General features: G+C 44.5%; 2 protein-coding genes across 3 annotated transcripts; both read left to right on the top strand.

Moving 5' to 3' along the window:
• The first annotated feature begins 1,757 nt into the window (after positions 1 to 1,757).
• On the top strand, positions 1,758 to 5,675 carry LOC119196637 (G1/S-specific cyclin-D1-like). Its single transcript, XM_037452468.2, has 5 exons — positions 1,758 to 2,229; positions 2,763 to 2,978; positions 3,636 to 3,795; positions 4,004 to 4,152; positions 4,244 to 5,675. Exons 1-5 carry the CDS (start codon positions 2,017 to 2,019, stop codon positions 4,403 to 4,405), a joined length of 900 nt encoding a protein of 299 aa, XP_037308365.2. The 5' UTR covers positions 1,758 to 2,016; the 3' UTR covers positions 4,406 to 5,675.
• A 5,694-nt stretch (positions 5,676 to 11,369) lies between these two features.
• Positions 11,370 to 16,976, top strand: zgc:158868 (uncharacterized protein LOC791147 homolog). 2 transcript variants are annotated; one of them, XM_062563167.1, is made up of 7 exons: positions 11,370 to 11,869; positions 13,301 to 13,355; positions 14,255 to 14,451; positions 14,859 to 14,913; positions 15,063 to 15,181; positions 15,788 to 15,898; positions 16,685 to 16,976. In XM_062563167.1, the coding sequence occupies exons 1-7, from the start codon at positions 11,708 to 11,710 to the stop codon at positions 16,796 to 16,798; spliced, it is 813 nt and encodes a 270-aa protein (XP_062419151.1). In that variant the 5' UTR covers positions 11,370 to 11,707; the 3' UTR covers positions 16,799 to 16,976. The 2 variants fall into 2 exon arrangements, with proteins under 2 accessions (XP_062419151.1, XP_037306924.1); XM_037451027.2 differs by having other exon boundaries at positions 11,376 to 11,854.
• Positions 16,977 to 21,070: the final 4,094 nt, after the last annotated feature.

The following is a 21,070-nucleotide window of genomic DNA, read 5'->3' as shown; positions in this document are numbered from 1 at the left end:
GAACTGGACTATTGCCTGAAGCAAAAACTCTAAATACAATAGTAATATTTTCACTGAGCCCTGTTCTGCCGCTCTACAGGCCAGAGGCCTGTCCTGTAACATTAGTGCACGACATAGCAGAAGGCTAGCGAAGCTGATCACCACGGATCAGTCTCCATTGTAAGAGGGATCAATCAAGACGCATCTATAGAATCTATAGGCCTCTATTGTGTGCGGTGTCCAGAGTATGACCCTGGACCCGGCCACCCTGAGAAACTGAGGTTAAAGGTCACACCCACAGACAGGGACAGACATGGCAACGTAGAACTCTGTCTCCGTCTTCCAGCTCCACGCTACAAGTCAATTGGTTTACGGTGTACAGACTGTAGAAATCTGTACGAGACAGGGCGTCCTTCTCCACCCTGGTCAGGCTCATGTGTGGCTGGAGCATCTCCCAGCATGCACTTCGAGAGAGTAAATTGTCCATCCTGGAAATGTAGGTTATAAAAGATAAAAGGTACAAGGCATCTGTGTAAAACATCAGGGGGTGACGTTACCAAGGAGCCCTGGGAGGAACCATCCAATTCCCAGGCTTCACCTGGTGGTCCAGACTCCTTGTAGATCCCTGCTTCATACCAAAGGATGGGCCAAAAACGTCTCCAGAAAAGACTTCCAGAATAAAAAGGCATGAGGATACTGTAACATATTGGCCCTGAGGGAGTAATGCGTGTTCATGTAAAGGGACACTGAGGGCAGAAGAGCCTGTGTCTCTCTGAGACCACCCAGACCACTACTTGTGCATTTGTGCTTTTGTTTAGGATCATATTCAGTATTTGGACTGTATGACGTGACCAGAGGAAAACACAGCAAGAGGAACAACATGCAAAAACACTGAAATAGCGGCCAGGAGATTGTCAGCAGAATGAAAAACGCAGTCAAATATATATTAAATATCAATTATATTCTGACAGCCGGCATCTACACAGAGGACAGAGGGTGGATTCCACAGGAGAGCATTCTTGGACATATTAATGGATTTTCCACAAGCTCACTTGATGAAAATATTATGAGCCAAATTATTTGACTGCACTTACTATCTGGTTTATTTGTTCAAAATGTTTTTAAACTCTGCAAAAATCATCATTTATCATACCTTTTTATTAATAATTTATTTGAGTATCATTACAAGGATTAAAAGGCTTCTTTACACCTCTGAACTGTGGAACATTCTCCTCTTGGTCTCCTCTTGTTGGAGTTTTCATTTTCATCTTTTGTATGGGTCTCTGTCTCTCTCTCTCTCTCTCTCTCTCTCTCTCTCTCTCTCTCTCTCTCTCTCTCTCTCTCTCTCTCTCTCTCTCTCTCTCTCTCTCTCTCTCTGTCTCTCTCTCTCAGAATCAAGCTAACCATTCTTAACTGTGGGACCGAAAGTACTTCCTACTCTAGATGAATGATTTAGGTTTTAGGTGTAAAAATAAAACATCTAATAGTTGACTGTCACCATTATGATCCTTATGAAATAGCCCAAGCATGTGTTATGCATTTTATAACAAAAACGTCTTAACAAAACACAGAAAATATCGGCGTGGCTGTATAACACAAGAAAAGTAAGTGACACGCAAGTGTTCGTGTAGACTTATTCGATGGATTAGGTGACCCTTTCAGGTTGCAACCTGTATGAACAATCAGATTGTCGACGATTGGTGTAAAATTGAAAACGTGGTTTTCTTTTATTTTGGCAGTTTGCGCCGGAAGTGTCGTGATTGTTGTGCAGTGGCTGGACGCGGTCCCTCATAAGGAGACGCAGCAGGTACAGCCGCTCCACATGGCCGGTGGGGAGAGACCTGTATCCCCGTAACTAGAGTAAGAACCGCGGAGACAACTAAGGACACGTTTGACTGTCTCCAGCACCTGACACCCATAGACACGTGCTGTTCTCAGAGCAGTTGAAAGGACCTTGTAGGACCTTCCCTGTCTGCGGCATGTGGAGCGGCTGAGACATTAGGTCGTCAGCTGAGTAGAAGCTTGTCCCACGACACGATGGACTGCATGGATCCTCGGCTGCTGTGCTGCGAAGGGGACCGGCCCCCCATCCGGAGGGCCTACCGGGACTCGAACCTGCTCAACCAGCGGGTCCTGCACGCGCTGCTGCGGGCGGAGGACAAGTACCTCCCCGCGTCCAACTACTTCAAATGCGTGCAGAGGGACATCGCTCCGTACATGAGGAGGATCGTGGCCACCTGGATGCTGGAGGTGAGTTAAACCGTTTAAAGTGAACGGACGTCTTCAGCCGGCGCGTCCCGCTGCCTCACGTGGACTTTAGTGGAGACCACGCTGTGCCTTTGTGTCGGAGCCCACCGAGAGACACGTTCTCGGGCTTCACCTCCATTGAGGCTCTGTCTATCAAACTGCGTGCAACAGTTGCATTAACTGCTCATCCCTGTCCCCATAGTCCCCGTGTCCCACCATTGTAATCGGACTACCTCACTTTGAGTTAATGATGGCAACCAACACGAACAATTAACTTTAGTGACGGATGCATCTACTAACATTGTTAATTCTAGTTGTTTGTTTAGTTAATACCTTAGAGGCGGTAATGCTATATTTGACCTCACTGAGTCTAAATTCGTCATATTTGTGGGGCGTTCTGAAGCATAGCCTCCATAAAACCAGGTTCCCTCTGACGTGTGACCTGATTTACATGAGCTGTAGAACTCGTTGTAGATCTTACTCGTGTTAATACTGGTGGGGTCATTATTCTACAGTGGCATTGATATCTCTTTTAGGTGTGCGAGGAGCAGAAATGCGAGGAGGAGGTCTTCCCCCTGGCCATGAACTACATGGACCGCTTCCTGTCCGTGGAGCCCACCAAGAAGAGCCATCTCCAGATCCTAGGAGCGGCCTGCATGTTCCTGGCGTCCAAGCTGAAGGAGACGATCCCACTGTCTGCGGAGAAGCTGTGCATCTACACCGATAACTCGGTCACACCCGGCCAGCTGCTGGTAGGTCGTCTTTGCTGCGAGGTTTTCAAGGTTTTCTGTTTAGTGGTGCTCTCTGTATGGATTGTATGGTCCTTAGGGGACCTGACGGTCTTTGGCCACGACTTAAGGCCTGAAAGCAAAGATTTGAATAGCTTGGAAATGAAGACTCGGTGACCCAAATGTGTTTGTAGATAATAATAATACTAATGCATGCAGGGCTCTTTTGTTATAGTTAAACTTTTGTAGATGACCTCAGTAATTCACTGAATGAACTTAATGGTTTTGAACAGGACTTTTTCTTATTTAGACCAAGTTAAATGAACAAGGGGTATTCATAATGTACTAATGTTGCCTGTGTAAACTTTTTTAAATACTGCTGGTGATTGGTTTTTCCAATCCGATGCCCTCATGGCGCCTCATAGTGTTGCTTTGAGGGAAGAAAGCGTCTGCTTTGTCATGTTTCGCTGAGACCCTTCCTGGTCCCCAGAAGAGGCTTCCTAATGGGTTTGCATGACCTTCTGACCCTTCCTACTGTGGCTCCTTTAAGCCACAAATCCTCAAGTAGACAAAAAACATCCCTTCATCCCCATCCTAATCCCTGAAACCGGCGGTTTGATCACACTTGAACATGTCCTTCTGTCACTGCCCCCCCCCCCCCTGCCCCATTCTCTCCCACAGCAAATGGAGCTGCTGGTTTTGAACAAGCTAAAGTGGGACCTGGCCTCGGTAACCCCCCTCGACTTTATCGACCATTTTCTGTCTCAGCTGGCCGTCAGGAGCGAGAACCGGCCGATCCTCAGGAAGCACGCTCAGACCTTCGTAGCTCTGTGTGCCACGGGTACGTTTAAGGTCCTTCTTGTGTCCCCTGCTCGGGTCAGGCAACGTGAATGGAACCAACGCGACGGAATTAGGGAACTGTGGAGAGGGCGAACAATCAAGAATGAGAATCTTAAATCATTTCGGAATAACACAAAGACATCGCGTCTTCGTGGTGGCATGCTTTGGAAAAGTGCGCTGCAGTAACCTTGTGTCTTGATGCTCTGCAGATGTGAACTTCATTGCCAGCCCTGCGTCCATGGTGGCAGCGGGCAGCATGGCGGCCGCGGTGGAGGGCTTGCAGACAAGAATGGCGGGAAATGCAGCGACGTCCCAGAAGCTGACGGAGCAGCTGGCGCAGACCATCCGGAGCGACCCGGTGGGTGCGCCGGGCCGTGGCTGCATTAGTGCACATGGATACATAATCTCTGCTCTACACACTGACCGTACCTCTCTCGCTCTCTCTCTAGGACTGCCTCAGGGCTTGTCAGGAGCAAATAGAGTCTCTGCTAGAAACCAGTCTCCGACAGGCACAGCAACCTCAACACTTGGTTACCATGGAAACCAAGGAAATCGGCGAGGGGCAGGACCTCTCGACTACACCCACAGATGTCCGGGACATCAATATCTGAGTGCTGCAGATGGTACGGACAGAGTGGACGGCCAACCCACGAGGAACTGGACTCGACCGTCGATCAGACCAGAATGAACTGGAGGACGTGGACACAACTGAACATCCAGGACGTCAAACTCCGTAGGACTGGATTTGAGAGACACTGAAAGGATAGCTGTGACATCGCGAGTGGCTCCTCGCCCGGGGTAATGGGTGGGAACCAACCGGGGGCGGTGTGGAGGACTCATCTGAGACTGGAATGTCTCCTGTCCCGCTGTATTTATCAAAGAATTCCATATTATTAATGTAGTTTGCTATAGTGGAGGAATGTGATGGATTTATAAAGCAAACAGCTATATTTTAGAAGCATCAAATTTTAAACCGCAGTTTAAAACTTTTTATTATTTTTTTTTATTGTATTGTCTTCACGGCATTCTGTTGTCCCAGAAGAGTAACCCTAAAAGTTACTCTTCAGAGTCTGACTTAAATAGTTTATTTGGAAGTTTTTCATTGATCTTTTACTGTTTTAGAAGTTTGAAAACACTGGCCCTGTTTTTTAATATGTAAGAAAACAAGTGATGGTGTACAATAAGAGCTATAATTTTATACATTAATACACGCTGGACAGCACAAAGGGAACAGTGTCTGTAAAGAGGCAAACCAACCACTGTTGTGATGTAGTGCACACATTGCTGCACTAAGGGGCAGTGTGCTATTTGGGATGCAGCCACCAGACATTGCAATGGTGCATACCAGTATCCAACTGCAGTATCGTCGGCCCAAGAGCGAGGATCTCTTTCCTAAATGTCCACTGAGCCTTTGGTTCCTGGAGACGACACAACGCTTTTCCCTTTGTCTCTGGTTTCCACACAATACAGAAAGTCTTTGGCTCTAAGGAAGAAGGGAAAGAGTTGTCTGAATTTTTGTAAAACAAGAGATCAGGTATTTATTTATTATCACTTGACTAACGCTAAAAGTCCGTTTTTGGATTTAGCTTCTTAATTACCTCGACGGCAGGGGCGTGGTAGTGGGGGGGGAAAGTGGACCTGACTACCCAGGGCCCTGTCTAGGGAGAGGGCCCTTTGCTAACTTGCATCGTACAATGGCATGTGTAGGGGGCCCACTGACATTGAGAGTATACAGGGCCCAGAATTTGGTGCTTCGCAGCCCTCGACGGTACAAAATGTTTTGATTCCTAAACATTAAACTGATTAGTAACTTTAGAGCATTGCATATGAGCTTGTTGGTGGTGATGTGTGTCAAAGAATTAAAGGAAAACTGGTCACCATGATGCTTCTATAATTTCACTTTTGTTACAAAAACACCTTTTAATTAAACACCTGACAAAACGATATTGTATATTGCGTTCCTCCCAATAGAAAACAAACACTCACAAATTGCTTCTCATGTGACTTTTTAGTCCATAGCGGTAGATCGGCGTCTGACCGAGCTCAGAGTTCAGCAGAATCCTGACCTTTGAATTCAGCTCAGCTGGCACAATGTCACATGAACTGGAGCTGGTGAGTTAGTTCTTCATTCAATCCTCAACAGAAGATCCAATATGTTCATCTTTTCAGTGACACAGTAGACTTTAACAGAAGGGTTCTTTGGGAAATGACAGTTCTGTATCACTGGTTGCATATATCGGGCAAAGAATCCCACCTGTCCAGAGACCTTAAGCTGTCATGTACAAATACCTATTCATCATTCAAATATTGGTCATGAACCACGCAGACTGTGAAGGCTGGACTGGTTTTTCTGTTGTAATGGTGCATACAAATGTTCCACAGGTCGACAGTTGAAACAACATCTGAGAATATTTCTAAGGCCTCACTGATTGTGCTGCTGGGTCAAAGTACCAGCTCACACATTGTGCAGACACACCTTGGAGGATAAGGGAACTTCAGGTGAAAATCAGGTGATGATTTGAACAGGCTTCAAACTAAAAGCACATGGACACATCATCTGTGTTTGCACTGTTAATTGCTATCATTTTAGAAAACACAATTCAGAAACACAGAGCCACACACAACTCTACTCTGCCACAATAATTATTTGAGGGGACAAACCCTTTCACTTTCTCTTTGACTCGGTTTCAACATCCCTCCCCCAACCCTCTTTTTCACATTCTTCTGTTTGTGTCTCACTATTTGCTTTCTCCGTCTCTCGCAGGATTACTGAAACTATGGGGGGGAGTCAAAGTCTCAAAACCCTCAAACCTTCTTCCTCCCATCCCCTTCACCCTTTGATTCTCCCCCCCCCCCCCTATCCTTCCATCCCTTACCCTTCCTCCCTCAACCTCCTTCATTCTGCTTCCTAAATTGAACCCTCTCTGATATGCAATCAACTTTATGAAACGTGTTTATTAGCGTGGTCCCTGTTAGTAAGTAAACAGGATACATGTCTTAACTTTGTGCCTTGAGTCATGTCACGTCGTGTTTTTAAGCATAAAGTTGAAATATCCCACTTATACAATCCTAGTCCCCAGAGGCTGAACCCACCCGACTATTCAATTAATTTTATTTTGTATAGCCCAAAATCGCAAATTACAAATTACCCTCAGAGGGCTTTACAGTCTGTACACATGCAACATCCTCTGTCCTAAAACCCTCACATCGGCACAGTAAAAATAAAAATAAAAAATATTAGAGGAAGGATCCCTCTATCAGGATGGACAGACTGCAATGGATGTCTTGTGTACAGAATAATCAATGTAAAGGATGTACAATACATTCAATTCCTGGTTGGAGAGCAGAAAGATTTTGGTTTATGATGACAGTATTATGAATAATATTTAAAATAATGTTTCCTGCAACAACAGGTGTCAGCAGAGCCATGCCAGGAGTCAGGACCAGGGTCCAGACGGATCTACGATCTACGGAGACCTGCTAGGATTATTGAAGAAGGAGTGAGTGAGAGTGAGAGAGGGGCTCGGTGTGTCCTAAGAAGTCCCCCAGAAGTCTAGGCCTATAGCACCTTAACTAAGGGCTGGTCCAGGCTAACCTGAGCCAGCCCTAACCATAAGCAATATCAAAGTGGAATTCTGAATCAACTGGAGAGGTTTAAAAGAGCAGCCTGATAACAAAGAATTACAGTAATCCAGGCTAGAAGTAACAAATGCATCAACTAGTTTTTCTGCACTACTTTGACACAGGAAGTTCCTGATTTTCGATATGTTACGTAGATGAAAAAAGGCAGCCCTTGAAGTCTTCTTTATATGAGAGTTGAAGAACTCCAAGATTTCTGACGGTGCTGTTGGATACCAGAGACTGTATCACGTGACAGCTGACTTCGAAAACGCTCTGGGCCTATCATGATAACTTCCGTTTTTTCCGAGTTCAACATCAGGAAGTTGCAGGTCATCCAAGTTTGGATGTCTCCAAGACAATCCTGAAGTCTAACCAGCTGGTTGGTGTCTTCTGGCTTGATCGACAGATACAGTTGAGTATCGTCTGCATAACAATGGAAGTTTATACAGTGTTTTCTGATATCGTCGCCCAAAGGAAGCATGTACAGGGTAAATAGAATTGTAACATAACCTTGTGAGACTCCGTGACCAACATTGGTGGTCCTCGAGGATTCACTGTTTGCAAGCACAAACTGGGATTGATCCGATAAATAGGATTTAAACCAGCTGAGTGCAGTTCCTTTGATGCCAATCAAGTGTTCCAGTCTCTGCAGCAGGATACGGTGATCGATGGTGTCAAATGCAGCACTGAGGTCCAGCAATCCAAGAAAAGAGACGAGTCCTTGGTCCGATGCAAGTAGAAGATCATTTGTAATTTTCACCAGTGCCGTTTCTGTGCTATGATGCAAATCCTGACTGGAAATCCTCGAACAAAGCATTGTTTTGTAGAAAGTCACATAATTGATTTGTGACAGATTTCTTAAGGATCTTAGCGAGGAAGGGAAGATTAGAGATGGGTCTGTAGTTAGCCAACACCTCTGGAGCTAGAGTAGGTTTCTTAAGAAGAGGTTTAATTACAGCGTCCTTGAAGGACTGTGGTACATGTCCTGTCAACAAAGACAGATTCATAATATCCAGTAGGGATGTGCTAATTAACGGAAAAACTTCCTTAAGCAGCTTAGTTGGAATCGGCTCCAGGAGACAAGTGGAAGAGTTGGATTTCAAAATTGTAGATGTCAGTTGATCAAGGTTGATGGAAGAGAAACCATTCAAATAGGTATCAGGGCCCACTGCTGCATCCAGGGTTCCTACATCCAAGGACGGCCCGGCTCTGTTTGGAGGCAGGAGACCATCAATTTTCTCTTATTATTGAAGAAGTTCATAAAGTCGTTACTACTGAGGTCCACAGGAATACACGGTTAGACAGCGCTGTGACTCTCTGTCAGTCTGGCTACAGTCCTGAAGAGAAACCTGGAGTTGTTTTTATTTTTCTCGATTAATGATGAGTAATAAGATGCTCTTGCGTTACAGAGAGCCTTTTTATATCTTTTAACGCTGTCTTGCCAGACTAGCCTAGATCCTTCAGATTTGGAGTTCATGCACCGTTTGCTTTAAGTTCCGGATTTGAGAGTTATACCAAGGAGCGAACTTCCTTCTTGTTGCTATTCTTCTTTCGAGGGGAGTAATAGCGTCCAATGTTACTCTCAAACAGCCTGTGGCAGTATCGACAAGATGGTCATTTTGTGACGTACTGAAGTTTTCACAGGCGTCTTCTGATATCTTGAGACAAGACACTGAACTTAGAGCAGAGGGAATGGCTTCTTTAAATGAGGCTACAGCGGTATCCGATAAACATCGACTGTAGAAACCCTTGGCAGGAGCAGGAGCTTCGAGAAGTAGAAATTTAATGGTTATTAGACAATGGTCCGACAGGAGAGGGTTCTGTGGAAAGATTGTTAAATGTTCTATCCCAATACCATACACAAGAAGCAAGTTGAGGGTGTGGTTAAAACAATGAGTTGGTTAATTTACACTCAGACAGAAACCAATTGAATCCAGCAAAGAGAGAAATGAAGTACCAATCCACATGAATGTTAAAATCACCCACTATAATTACCGTTAAGGACCAAACTCACATAAAAATGTAGAATAAGGACCTGGGTGTCAGGCAGGTGGCGGCTGAGGAGGAGGACTCGGACACAGAGAGAGGGTTCAGCTGACAATGCTTTTATTATTAACAAAACGGGAAAAAACTCAAAATCTCTCGTAATGAGGACACAAAGGTCGTGATCAAAATCCAAAAACTCAAAATCTCTCTAACGAAGAAATTTAACAGGAATCAAAAAATGACGTGACAATCTCTACCGGACTTGACTCTTGACGTGGGGGCTGGTGTGCAGGGTAAAACAACAAGACACACTGGCACAGGACAAGGGGCGACGCAGACTATAAGTACACATGAGGGAGTTGTGGGAACAGGTGGACACAATCAGGAATCAGGGGAGACAATCAGACTGGTGACACATGAGGAAGGGCAAGGGACCTGAAACGAGAGGGAGTTAGTTTCCAAAATAAAACAGGAAGTCAAAAAACAACTTTCGAGACGGGACGAAAACGCAACTTGACACACAGGTGTGACACTGGGGCCCTGTACACTATTACAAAGAGAACCGGCTGGATTATTTTCCAGATTGGTTGTGAAAGACTGAATGTCAGGCTTTCAAATGAGTTATAATCCAGTTTAGGTTTAAGGTTTATTAAAAAGCAGGAGTCATAGATAGCTGCCACTCCACCCCCTCGGCCTGTGCCTCGGGGGATATGAGTATTAACATGACTTGGAGGAGTCGCTTCGTTTAAGCTAAAATACTCCCCATCCGATAGCCATGTTTCAGTAGGACAAAATATATCAACATGGTTTTCAGATATTAGTTTGTTTACTAAAACAGCTTTAGAGCACGGAGATCTAATATTCAAAAGTCCCCCTTTAATTCTCCTAGTTTGTTGCACTGTTGTATTATTACTTTGAACTTTGACTAAGTTATTAAATATAACTCCTCGGTTGTTTACCTTTGATTTAAATAACTGTGTCCGTGGGGCAGAAACAGTTTCTTTGGATTAGGCTATGGCTGAGTGACTGCTCGGATGGAAGCGCAGAGAAGTGTGTAAGACTGCAACTTTGCTTCCAGGTCTGAACTCTGAGTCATGGATTAAGTCCACTAAGAAACTGGGTCAGGTTCTTAGAAATGAGTTGAGCTCCATCCAAAGTTGGATGGATGCCGTCCCTCCTAATCAGACCAGGCACTTCCCAAAACGTCTTCCAGTGATCAACGAAGCCCACATTATTTACTGGGCACCACCTCGACAACCAGCGGCGGAATGACGACATGCGTCCTATACATGTCGTCACTGATCAAGTTTGGGAGGGGGCCAGAGAAAACTACGGTGTCCGACATTGTTTTAGCGTATGTACACACTGATTCCACATTAACTTTAGTGACGTGGCGTAACCGGGAGTCATTAGCGCCGATGTGAATTACCTTCATGTTCCCGTCAGGGTGAATCTCGTCTTGTTTTCCTTTTGCTTAGCGGTGCGTAACGTTCACAGGAGTAGTGAACAACTGCAGCCTGTTACTGTTTTACACATGCAGCAGAATAACACAGAGTTCCACCTGTCCAAGGTAAGTCCAACATTCAGAGTTTTCAAGCACCATTGTTGTGGTGTAAAACCAAAACAAGAAGCTCAAAGAGGCCTCAGGGCACCATTGAGTTGTACAACCATTCTTTGTAGGTCTGTGCAAAATAAAATCACAACACAGTCATTGGATTTGGCTTAAAATAATAAATTACAATTAGATACAATCATTTAAGGTAATATAACTGCTCAAGTGATGCAAGTCTATTTAGATGCAGAATCCTTTTCTGATATAGTTAAAAATACATTTCAACCACCAGTCCAAGATAAGATCCGTCCCTGTGTGGCCTCCTGCAGAGGCTCCAGCGTCCTTCTGTCTCACTGTGTCCTAAGGGAGGAGTTTCTGGCAGTGTGGTAACTTCATGTCACTGTTCACATATCGTCAGTCTTGACATCATTGCACACAATGTCGCTGGTGTATCCTGCACAGCTGGAATGACCACATTTTTGAAATGATTGCAAAATGTGCGCCGTCGAAAGACAACGCCGCGGAAGAGGTTAGAGAAGTCTGGCAGCTCTTGTTTTGACTGAAGTCGGACAGAAAGCAGTGCTAGAGTCACTGAGGACTTTCAACACAGTCCACACTAAATGCATGAGGGCAAGAGTCCTACCTCCTGTTACACAGCTATATAAAGTGCATGACGCACCAGTGCTGCAGCAGCACAGCGACACAGCCAGAGAGAGTAGTCAGACGGCTCCGGACTGACAGTTGATCAGCAGACATGGCAGAGAAGCTGAAGGGCAACATCTTAGTGACCGGGGCCAACAGAGGCATCGGTTTGGAGCTGGTCCAGCAGCTGGCAGAGACGACGGGACGGGACGCTCACATCTACGCCTGCTGCAGAGCGCCTGAGGGAAGCGGAGCTCAGGTGAGACACTTCCATGTGAGGGCTTGTCATAGGGCATTGTGCTCAGGCTGACAACACACACACACACACACACACACACACACACACACACACACACATACACTGCAACCAACACAAGAGGATTGGAATGATTTATAGTATATAAATATAATAATAATATATTATAATATCTTAAGGTATTCACCCTGGACCCACGCAGGCAAGAAATGACTTTTTAATGCAGCCCATTCAATTGTACCTCTATGTGGTTGGAGGGGTCTTATGTCAAATTGAAATCATTTAAGAAGTTTAATGCACAAATGTACATGTTGTCCTCCCAAAAGCAGCAAATTCCAATTTCTACAAATTCCACTGTAGCACTGGCAAACTAGTGAGATCATGGAGATAATCTGCTTTGGCCCGTATGACGAGTTCTAAATGATTCACAAGACATGCAGACTCGTTACAATGCTTATATGTTATAGGGAAGGGTTCAGGGTTAAAGACACACTGTCCCAAGACACATTTGGTTAATAATTCATAAAGTAGGAAGTTGTAGGTAGAGCCAAATCTGAATCTCTGTTGGGTGTAACTTTGGACGGTTTCACAGCCTAAGCCTATTATCGACTGTGAGAAACAGTGCGAGTCCCTCAGTGATTGGGTGGTTTCTCCAAACAATATCATCAAATATGAGTCAAGTTGGCATGATGTAACTTGGGGGAGGGGGGGGGGGGGGGGCTGCCACTAGATGTAAAGGTGATACTTTAACAATCTTTTCTCTCGAGGAACAGGGAAAGTGGTTTTCTAAAACAGAGTAGGTAAGTTGTGCTCTGGTCTCAATAGCAAGTTTCTGGTCTTCTCCATTAGTCCATTTAGTACATTACTAGAAACTATGTTTCCACCTTGACATTCCTCTTTAAGGGAGCAATCCAACGTGTTATCAAGGTGTTTATCAGATACCTGTTTAATCTCTGTGTGTAGTACAGAGTTAAGTCCACGACGTGTTTAGCCAAGTTTTATAAAAACACTGGAAGCTGCAGGCCTTGTTCTGTAAGAAGATGAAGGGCCCTGCCACTTTCTGTACACAAAAATCATTCTGCTACCTTTAATTGTTCCCATGTGCTAAATATATAGTGTATTGCTGGTGATATGGACACTCATTTTAAATAAAGTGAATCCGTTGGCAGAAATGTGAGCAAATACTAACAGAACAGAGACCAACTCAGCAAACATTACTCACAGTAATGAGTAGATTTGTACACATGTTACGCGCATTATATGTTCCATGTGTGCATTAGACTAGTATGGTCAAAAACACGCAAAAGGAAATATGTGGCATGCTTTCATTGTGTGAGATCAAATCATGTTCAGTGTTGTGTTTGGACTACGTTCTCTCTTTGTCTGTCTCCTCCGATCATCTATTTGTCTTTCATTCTTCAAGTTTCCCTCCATGTGTTTTCCCCTCAGGCCCTGAGAGACCTTACAACTCAATATCCTGGAAAAGTCACTATAATGAAACTAGGTAAACACAACCCTTCCTCATATGCAGTATCTGTGTACATACGGCGTAGCCCTGGAGGAGTCATCAGGAAATGTGTAATTTAATCGTAACTTTAGCCGCCTGGTGTTCAGAGGAACATGTTGTCCGTCACACTTCTGCAAACCAGGGATCATCTGAAGGTCGTGTCCACTATGCCTGGGGGGAGTCAAACAAACACAAGGATATCGCCGTTAGCGTCCGGTACCTTTTGGATATGCCAACATTAATTTATGCAAGTCACCCAAAACACCCAAAGTGACTAAGACACAACTCTCTGATTTAAAAATGTATGCAAGAATCATTCTGTATGAACTTTGATCCGATTGCTGAAATATGACAAAAAAGAGAGCAAATAAGCAGGAAGGATTATAGAATACAATCCACATACAATCCAATCCACACTCCTTTGTAGTCCAGGCAGCTTGTTGTGCGTTGTGTTGTCAGCAGAAAGGCTGAGCCTGTGTTTACACAGCAGCACATCCCCCCTTTTGCAAACTAGCCTTTACGGCTGCATGAGCCACCAAGCTGAGGCTCATGCGCGACCATTTGGGAATCCTTATCCTAAACCGCTTACTTCTTCTGTGAGTCTGATTGATTGCAGTTTGGGTGAGACTTTAGTATTAGTTTAATGTCGATCAAATTGTTGCATGAATAAAGTTGTTGGTGTGATTACATCAGAGGGGAACTCATCGTGGCCTCAGAGAGAGACGTGACTCATGGTTGTCCTCTTTGTAATAAAGTTTCCATGTATTCATTCAATAACTTTACAACAAAATGGCACAAAATTATCTTTTAAATTGGCCAAATGTATTATTCACGCTAAAAGTCCATTGTGATGGTGCCGATGGATGTGACAGGAATATTCCTTGTGCATTGTGCAGACGTGTCGGATGAGGACAGCATATCGGCTGCTTTCCAGGCTTTGAACAAGCAGCTTGGGGCCGGCGGGTTGAACCTCCTCATTAACAACGCTGCCATTAACCAACCGGGCTCTCCGGGACCGCTCTCTGCCACCGGGAAACAGGACATGATGCAGGTGTACGAAACCAATGTGGTCGGCCCCTTCCTCATCGCCAAGGTGGGTTTCATCTCACTCCGTGCGTCAGTGTCAATGGGATCTGTTGCACCTGTTGACTTCTGGCACAAGGAAATAATGCAAAGAGGGCGTGTGCAGGGTGGAGGCGGTTAGCCGAGATCTTTCCATCAGGTCACATGGGGTGACGAGGGTGGGTGGGGCACACGTCACACCACCTCATCAGGGGATCAGTCCCCCAACGCGTTAGAGAGAATCCACAGACGTGGGATCAAACATTATCACGGCGTGCAAAATGTGAACACAAGGGTGGACTGTTGGATTAAGGCTGGTTAGCATGCTGCTTTCAGTTGAGATCTCTGACATAACAGCAAGACTGTAACCTCTTCCCATCATGTTCTTTAGCAGCTTCAATGCACCGTACTGACACTCACTACATGATCTCTCTTCAGATGTTTCTTCCTCTCCTCCAGAGAGCCGCAGAAATGGACTCGCCTCAAAAGGAGGGTAATGAACTGTCATTTATACACACAAGTGAATACACACGAGACATTACATCAGGAATATATTTTAATTTGAATTATTACTGTTTTCATTAGCGGTAGTAGTATTAGTAGTAATCTTCATATGTCATGACGCCTGTCTCCTTCTCTCAGGTGATAAAATGTCCTGCAGGAGGTCGGCCATCATCAACATGTCCACGCTTGTCTCATCCATAGAGAAATGTCCAGAGACCTTTGCACAGGCGCAGATGTACTCGTACAGGGCCAGCAAGGTACTGCTCAATGCCACAGAATCTCATGAAATAAAGGAGCATCACTGTGGCTCATTGAGACAATGGAGCTCTATGTTACAGAGGTATAAATACAACATGTACTTGTTTGGACGTTTTAATCCTTTTTTGGCACCGCAGCAGGGGAAGATTTATTGGAATGTTGTCGGGGCAAAGACATCACATGCTCTGGGTGTGGAGTCATTAATGTCCCCGCATCTCCACCCACTCTGTTGACTGACTGACTGCTGTTGGTTCTGTTGCACCTGTAAAGCACGTAGAGCTGGACCAGCCAGTGACTTTGCAGACACTCAATCAGATAGCAGCATTTGCTTCACTCTACATTGTTCTGCTTTGAATATGCTGAAGGTCATGGGCCTTTTATATGCTAACAGGAGAACTTCATCTAAATAGATGAACAAATGTGTTGCTCTCACGTCTGCTCCGCTCAGCTCTGGTTCTGGTTTCCCCAAATCTTCCTCCTCTCTTTGCGAGGGAGGCGACCGTAAAGGCAGTCATTTGTCTTCAGAAACCTGTATTTTTGTGTTATTTACGCTGAAGACATTTAGGCTCATCAAAGCTTCTGTCCTTTTGGCTGTTGGTTGCCAGGCAGCACTGAACATGGTGACTCGCTGTCAATCGGAGGACTTCAAGAGACACAACATACTGGTGACCGCAATCCACCCTGGCTGGGTCCGCACTGGGATGGGAGGAAAAGAGGTGAGGCGATGGAGAGAATTACTAAAACCAAGTCTGTTCTCTGCTCCAGATGTTTTCAGGTTGAACCGGCTCCACTATTTACATGGCTGCTCCCTGGATCAATCAGTGGTTTATCAATCAGTGGTTTTATCATTAGATTGTATGCCAGTCAAGTACAAGTGTATAAATGTATCAGATGCTTGCATTTGCTCAGTCTGTTATGTAAATAGTATAATGTTTGGTTTGCATGATCTAAAAGAAAGATGCTGAATATGGTGACAGTTGTCAACATTTCAAAATGCAGCATTTAGCTCAAAAGTTGTGTACACCTGACGACATTAGAGTGTGACACTGGGTGGACTAAAGGTCCGGGCTGGGTACACAAAGGCCTATATTCTAAATCGTATGAGAAATCTTTGTAGTTTTTAGGAGCATCGAAGTCCTTGAAAGGTTGTGATTGTTTATGCAGGAGTTTTCTAACCTGCCAACCCACTGACTGGTTGCGTCAGGGAGCAGACGGGTTGATAAAGTCTATTGTTTGCTGTGATGAATCACTTTCTCTGTAACATTCAGCCACCACTCCTCATGTACAGAATATACTGTGCAAACATGTGAAATGAAAGATGAAACTAGAGAAACAAGAAAGGGTGCAGCACTCAAGTGAAGTCCCTGCTGCTATCCAGTCCCAGTGCCCCCCTCCCCCTCCTTTATTAATACAGCTACAGGATCTACTCATGTGAGAGCATCTGGCGTCGTTCTTTAAGTTACCTTCGTTCTCATTGACATTCTGTGTCTTGTCTCCCACAGGCTCCTTTATCCACGCAGGAAAGCGTGCACGGCATGCTCACCATGATGTCATCACTCAGCGACAAAGACTGTGGGATGCTGCTTGACTGGCAGGGCAACGGGATCCCCTGGTAGCGGTCGCCGATCCCTCCAGGGCCTGTCAATCACAACCCTTTTTAACAATGAAAATTGTGTTCTCTTAGTGGAAGTAGTTACTTAAATAGCCCATCAAAGTGGGTCACTTTTTATATTTGTGAAGCGGATGCATTAAGTTGGACTCCACCTGTGGAGTACATTAAAAGCCATGCGTGTGTTTTTTGTGTTCAGTTCTGTATGCCATCTATCCCAAGTACGACTTCCTCAACCCACTCATGTGCTCCCTTTCGGGTCCAAACACAGCAGAGTACCGTGGGCTGCTAGTTCATTGATGGTCAGTGGTGTTATGAGCATACACCCGCTCTGGGAGGTCCTCGACCCACCTCCTGTTCTCCTCCACAGGGGTCGTAACAGATGCTGCATCGTCCTGTAGACATGCTCACACCGTCTGTTCCCCTGGGCATGATATGGCTTTCTTTTCATTTGTATTCATCCCATAAACCTCAGTTTGAAAGCCTTCCCGTGGTCAGAGCGCTACCTTGAAGGGAAACCACAGAGCTGAATCCAGTATTTCACCATTTGGCTCTAAAGTTGATGTCAGATCCACAGGAATGGGGAGGAGCAGAGGCTTCTATTGTAAAGAAATGGGACTCTGTCATATAACCACTACACTTGAAACAAAAAGAGGAACAGGATGTTCACAACTGTTACCACACGCTCCACACGCTGGTCTGTGGTTGGAGAAACATCTGTAAAAACTAAAGCATTGTCTGGTCTGTCTGACGATGGTTCCCAGCACTGAAGTCCCTTTCAGCCACTTCAAGTGGGTGGAAATCCAACAAACGCTGCAGTGGTGATTTAGAGACAACACAATGGTCACTGGGCAAACTGGAGCTGCAGCTGACCTCAGGTCCAGACGCCGTGCAGACAGGTACATGCAGGAAGCATTGTTGTATTAATCTTTAGTCTTTTACAAAGATAAAAAATAGACAGAGAACAATGAAAAAGTCTAGAATTAAAATAAATAATAATAGACTAAAATTCGCCACATCTTACACCTGACTGAGTCTGTGCCATTTAAGCGCATTAATTTAAGCGCATTCCTTTAAGCGTTTAAATATACCAAGCTAAATCATGATTATTTTATTTTTATACACCTCTCAAAATGTGACGAACAATTAAAGCGGCTGATACATTGGCATTGCATTCTGGAGCCCGAGTACTCAACTCATGTGCATTGCATACCTTAAACCACCGGTTTAGCTGCAGTGGATCCCGGCCCGCAAATGAGCAATAACCACTAATCCTTGACCTCTGTGGAAAATGTCACGGTGTCATGGAAAGAAGTGTGGAAAAGACAAACATGGCGTTTAGGGAATCCAGCTGGATTCTCATTGTCAAATTTGTTCAGGAAGGTTCCTGACTGAGTGAAACGACCCGGAAGTAGTGTACGTGGCCCCATGATGAGAGCTGTTTGAATTCTCTAAATGCTGAGGAAAAGAGCTCGTTACGTGATCTCCTTTCCTTTCATAAAGGATGGTCCAGTGGCTCCTATGCCAAAGGAGGTGAGTAAGGACGCATTGAAGCTCCTTTCCTTAGCATTTAGAGAATTCAAACAGCTCTTATCACGGCGGTTGTGTGTGGTTGTCCTGGCGATGGCGCAGAGTAAACAGCGGTTTTACATGAAATCACATCACATCATCAATCAAGTGCCTCTAGATGAGTAGCCTATGAGTCCAATCCCACAAAAAGAATGTCATGAAGAAAAGGTTGAAGCCATAGGAGCGCTCTCCTGCACGAGCACGGATCGATTGATTCCAACAATAAACCTGCAGGATTATGTTCACTTTGTGCTGAATAGCACACGCATGTGTCCGTTAGCATGTTGGCCATATGTAAGGAATTAAAAAAAAGAAGAGCTAGCAATAGTAATTTTATCATGTGTGATCAGGACGAGTGGTAGAACTACAGTTGATGTGTGATGTGTGATGTTATATAGTAGAATGATTTATGTGTTGTCCTGAGCAGTTTCCCATTGAGGGGTTTTTGTGGAAGGGGAGTTTTGTGTGTGCAGACTGACTTCATGAGGTGAGTTATATGAACATTCATGTAAGGAACTTCGGGTTTGAGCGAGGGATTCCTGGTTCGGTCACTAGATGGAGCCACTAAGGAAGGTAATAAGATACCAGTGACCAAAGTGGGCGGAGTTACTTTTGGATGTGCAGCCAATTGCGTGTGTTCATTAAAAATAATGAACACACGCCCGCTAAATGGGAAAAGGAAGTATTGACCAAGTATTACACTGTCCACAGCAAAATTCACTTTGTGACTGTATTTGCTGTATATATGAAGCTACCAGCACTAAAAAACTAATTAAAATCACAAGAAAATCAAGAAAAAAAGATTGAATTTTAAACTTAACAAAAATGAGAGTATCAACATGAAACAAGAGATTCAAGCAAAAATAAATAATGAATAAAACCATTTTTTAAATTGAAATAGTAGTAATAGATTTTTGGCAACATGCTATATTGTAAACTTTGACTTTTTTATGATTTTTGTGACATCCTATTTTCTGACTTTTTTAGACAAGCATCATGTCTTAATGATTTGTAATACAAACTCTTTTATCATATACAGTATTGATCGACTAAACAGTAGGGCTTTGTTATTGACATGCTACAACTTGTATGGACTTTAATAGACCTTTTTGACATTCAACGACAATAATGTTGTTGACACTGCTGTTGTCATCATTGTTAATCTACTAAACCCACTATACACTCACCGGCCACTTTATTAGGTACACCTGTCCAACTGCTCGTTAACACTTAATTTCTAAGCAGCCAATCACATGGCGGCAACTCAGTGCATTTAGGCATGTAGACATTGTCAAGACAATCTCCTGCAGTTCAAACCGAGCATCAGTATGGGGAAGAAAGGTGATTTGAGTGACTTTGAACGTGGCATGATTGTTGGTGCCAGAAGGGCTGGTCTGAGTATTTCAGAAACTGCTAATCTACTGGGATTTTCACGCACAACCATCTCTAGGGTTTACAGAGAATGGTCCGAAAAAGAAAAAACATCCAGTGAGCGGCAGTTCTGTGGGCGGAAATGCCTTGTTGATGCCAGAGGTCAGAGGAGAAAGGCCAGACTGGTTCGAGCTGATAGAAGGGCAACAGTGACTCAAATAACCACCCGTTACAACCAAGGTGGGCATAAGAGCATCTCTGAACGCACAGTACGTCGAACTTTGAGGCAGATGGGCTACAGCAGCAGAAGACCACACCGGGTGCCACTCCTTTCAGCTAAGAACAGGAAACTGAGGCTACAATTTGCACAAGCTCATCGAAATTGGACAATAGAAGATTGGAAAAACGTTGCCTGGTCTGATGAGTCTTGATTTCTGCTGCGACATTCGGATGGTAGGGTCAGAATTTGGCGTCTACAACATGAAAGCATGGATTCATCCTGCCTTGTATCAACGGTTCAGGCTGGTGGTGGTGGTGTCATGGTGTGGGGAATATTTTCTTGGCACTCTTTGGGCCCCTTGGTACCAATTGAGCATCGTTGCAACGCCACAGCCTACCTGAGTATTGTTGCTGACCATGTCCATCCCTTTATGACCACAATGTACCCAACTTCTGATGGCTACTTTCAGCAGGATAATGCGCCATGTCATAAAGCTGGAATCATCTCAGACTGGTTTCTTGAACATGACAATGAGTTCGCTGTACTCAAATGGCCTCCACAATCACCAGATCTCAATCCAATAGAGCATCTTTGGGATGTGGTGGAACGGGAGATTCGCATCATGGATGTGCAGCCGACAAATCTGCGGCAACTGTGTGATGCCATCATGTCAATATGGACCAAACTCCCTGAGGAATGCTTCCAGCACCTTGTTGAATCTATGCCACGAAGAATTGAGGCAGTTCTGAAGGCAAAAGGGGGTCCAACCCGTTACTAGCATGGGGTACCTAATAAAGTGGCCGGTGAGTGTATATGCTAGTATTACTATTAGAAGTCATTTTACATCATTATTCTGCTTAATACATTGGATTGCCTGCGTTTCATGTGTTGTGACACTGTTACGTTGTTCATTCTGTCCACATGTCATAAAAATGATAAAAATACACACTTGTGTTATTTTTCTACCTGAGTTGAGTGGTTCTGAAAAACAATTTGTGCTGGTACTAAAACGGAGGTTTAATTGCATTTAGCTTTTAGCCTGCTACCCTCCTTCCCTCCACCACACGCCTCTGGCAACACAACCTGTGTAGCGTTTCCCCAGAAAAAAAGCAACAGAGA

This window comes from Pungitius pungitius, chromosome 6 (genome assembly GCF_949316345.1).
Source record: "Pungitius pungitius chromosome 6, fPunPun2.1, whole genome shotgun sequence".
Classification (NCBI taxonomy): domain Eukaryota; kingdom Metazoa; phylum Chordata; class Actinopteri; order Perciformes; family Gasterosteidae; genus Pungitius; species Pungitius pungitius.
Note: the sequence above shows the minus strand (reverse complement) of the source record. Positions and strands in the feature narration are given on the sequence as shown.

Bases quoted from the DNA above. Each gene is read 5' to 3' on its own strand.
- LOC119196637 (XM_037452468.2), top strand. From the start codon at position 2,017: ATGGACTGCATGGATCCTCGGCTGCTGTGCTGCGAAGGGGACCGGCCC. The intron at 2,230-2,762 runs GTGAGTTAAACC...TATCTCTTTTAG, and splicing joins TGGCCACCTGGATGCTGGAG to GTGTGCGAGGAGCAGAAATG. The intron at 4,153-4,243 runs GTGGGTGCGCCG...CTCTCTCTCTAG, and splicing joins AGACCATCCGGAGCGACCCG to GACTGCCTCAGGGCTTGTCA.
- zgc:158868 (XM_062563167.1), top strand. From the start codon at position 11,708: ATGGCAGAGAAGCTGAAGGGCAACATCTTAGTGACCGGGGCCAACAGA. The intron at 13,356-14,254 runs GTAAACACAACC...TGCATTGTGCAG, and splicing joins AGTCACTATAATGAAACTAG to ACGTGTCGGATGAGGACAGC. The intron at 15,899-16,684 runs GTGAGGCGATGG...TGTCTCCCACAG, and splicing joins CTGGGATGGGAGGAAAAGAG to GCTCCTTTATCCACGCAGGA.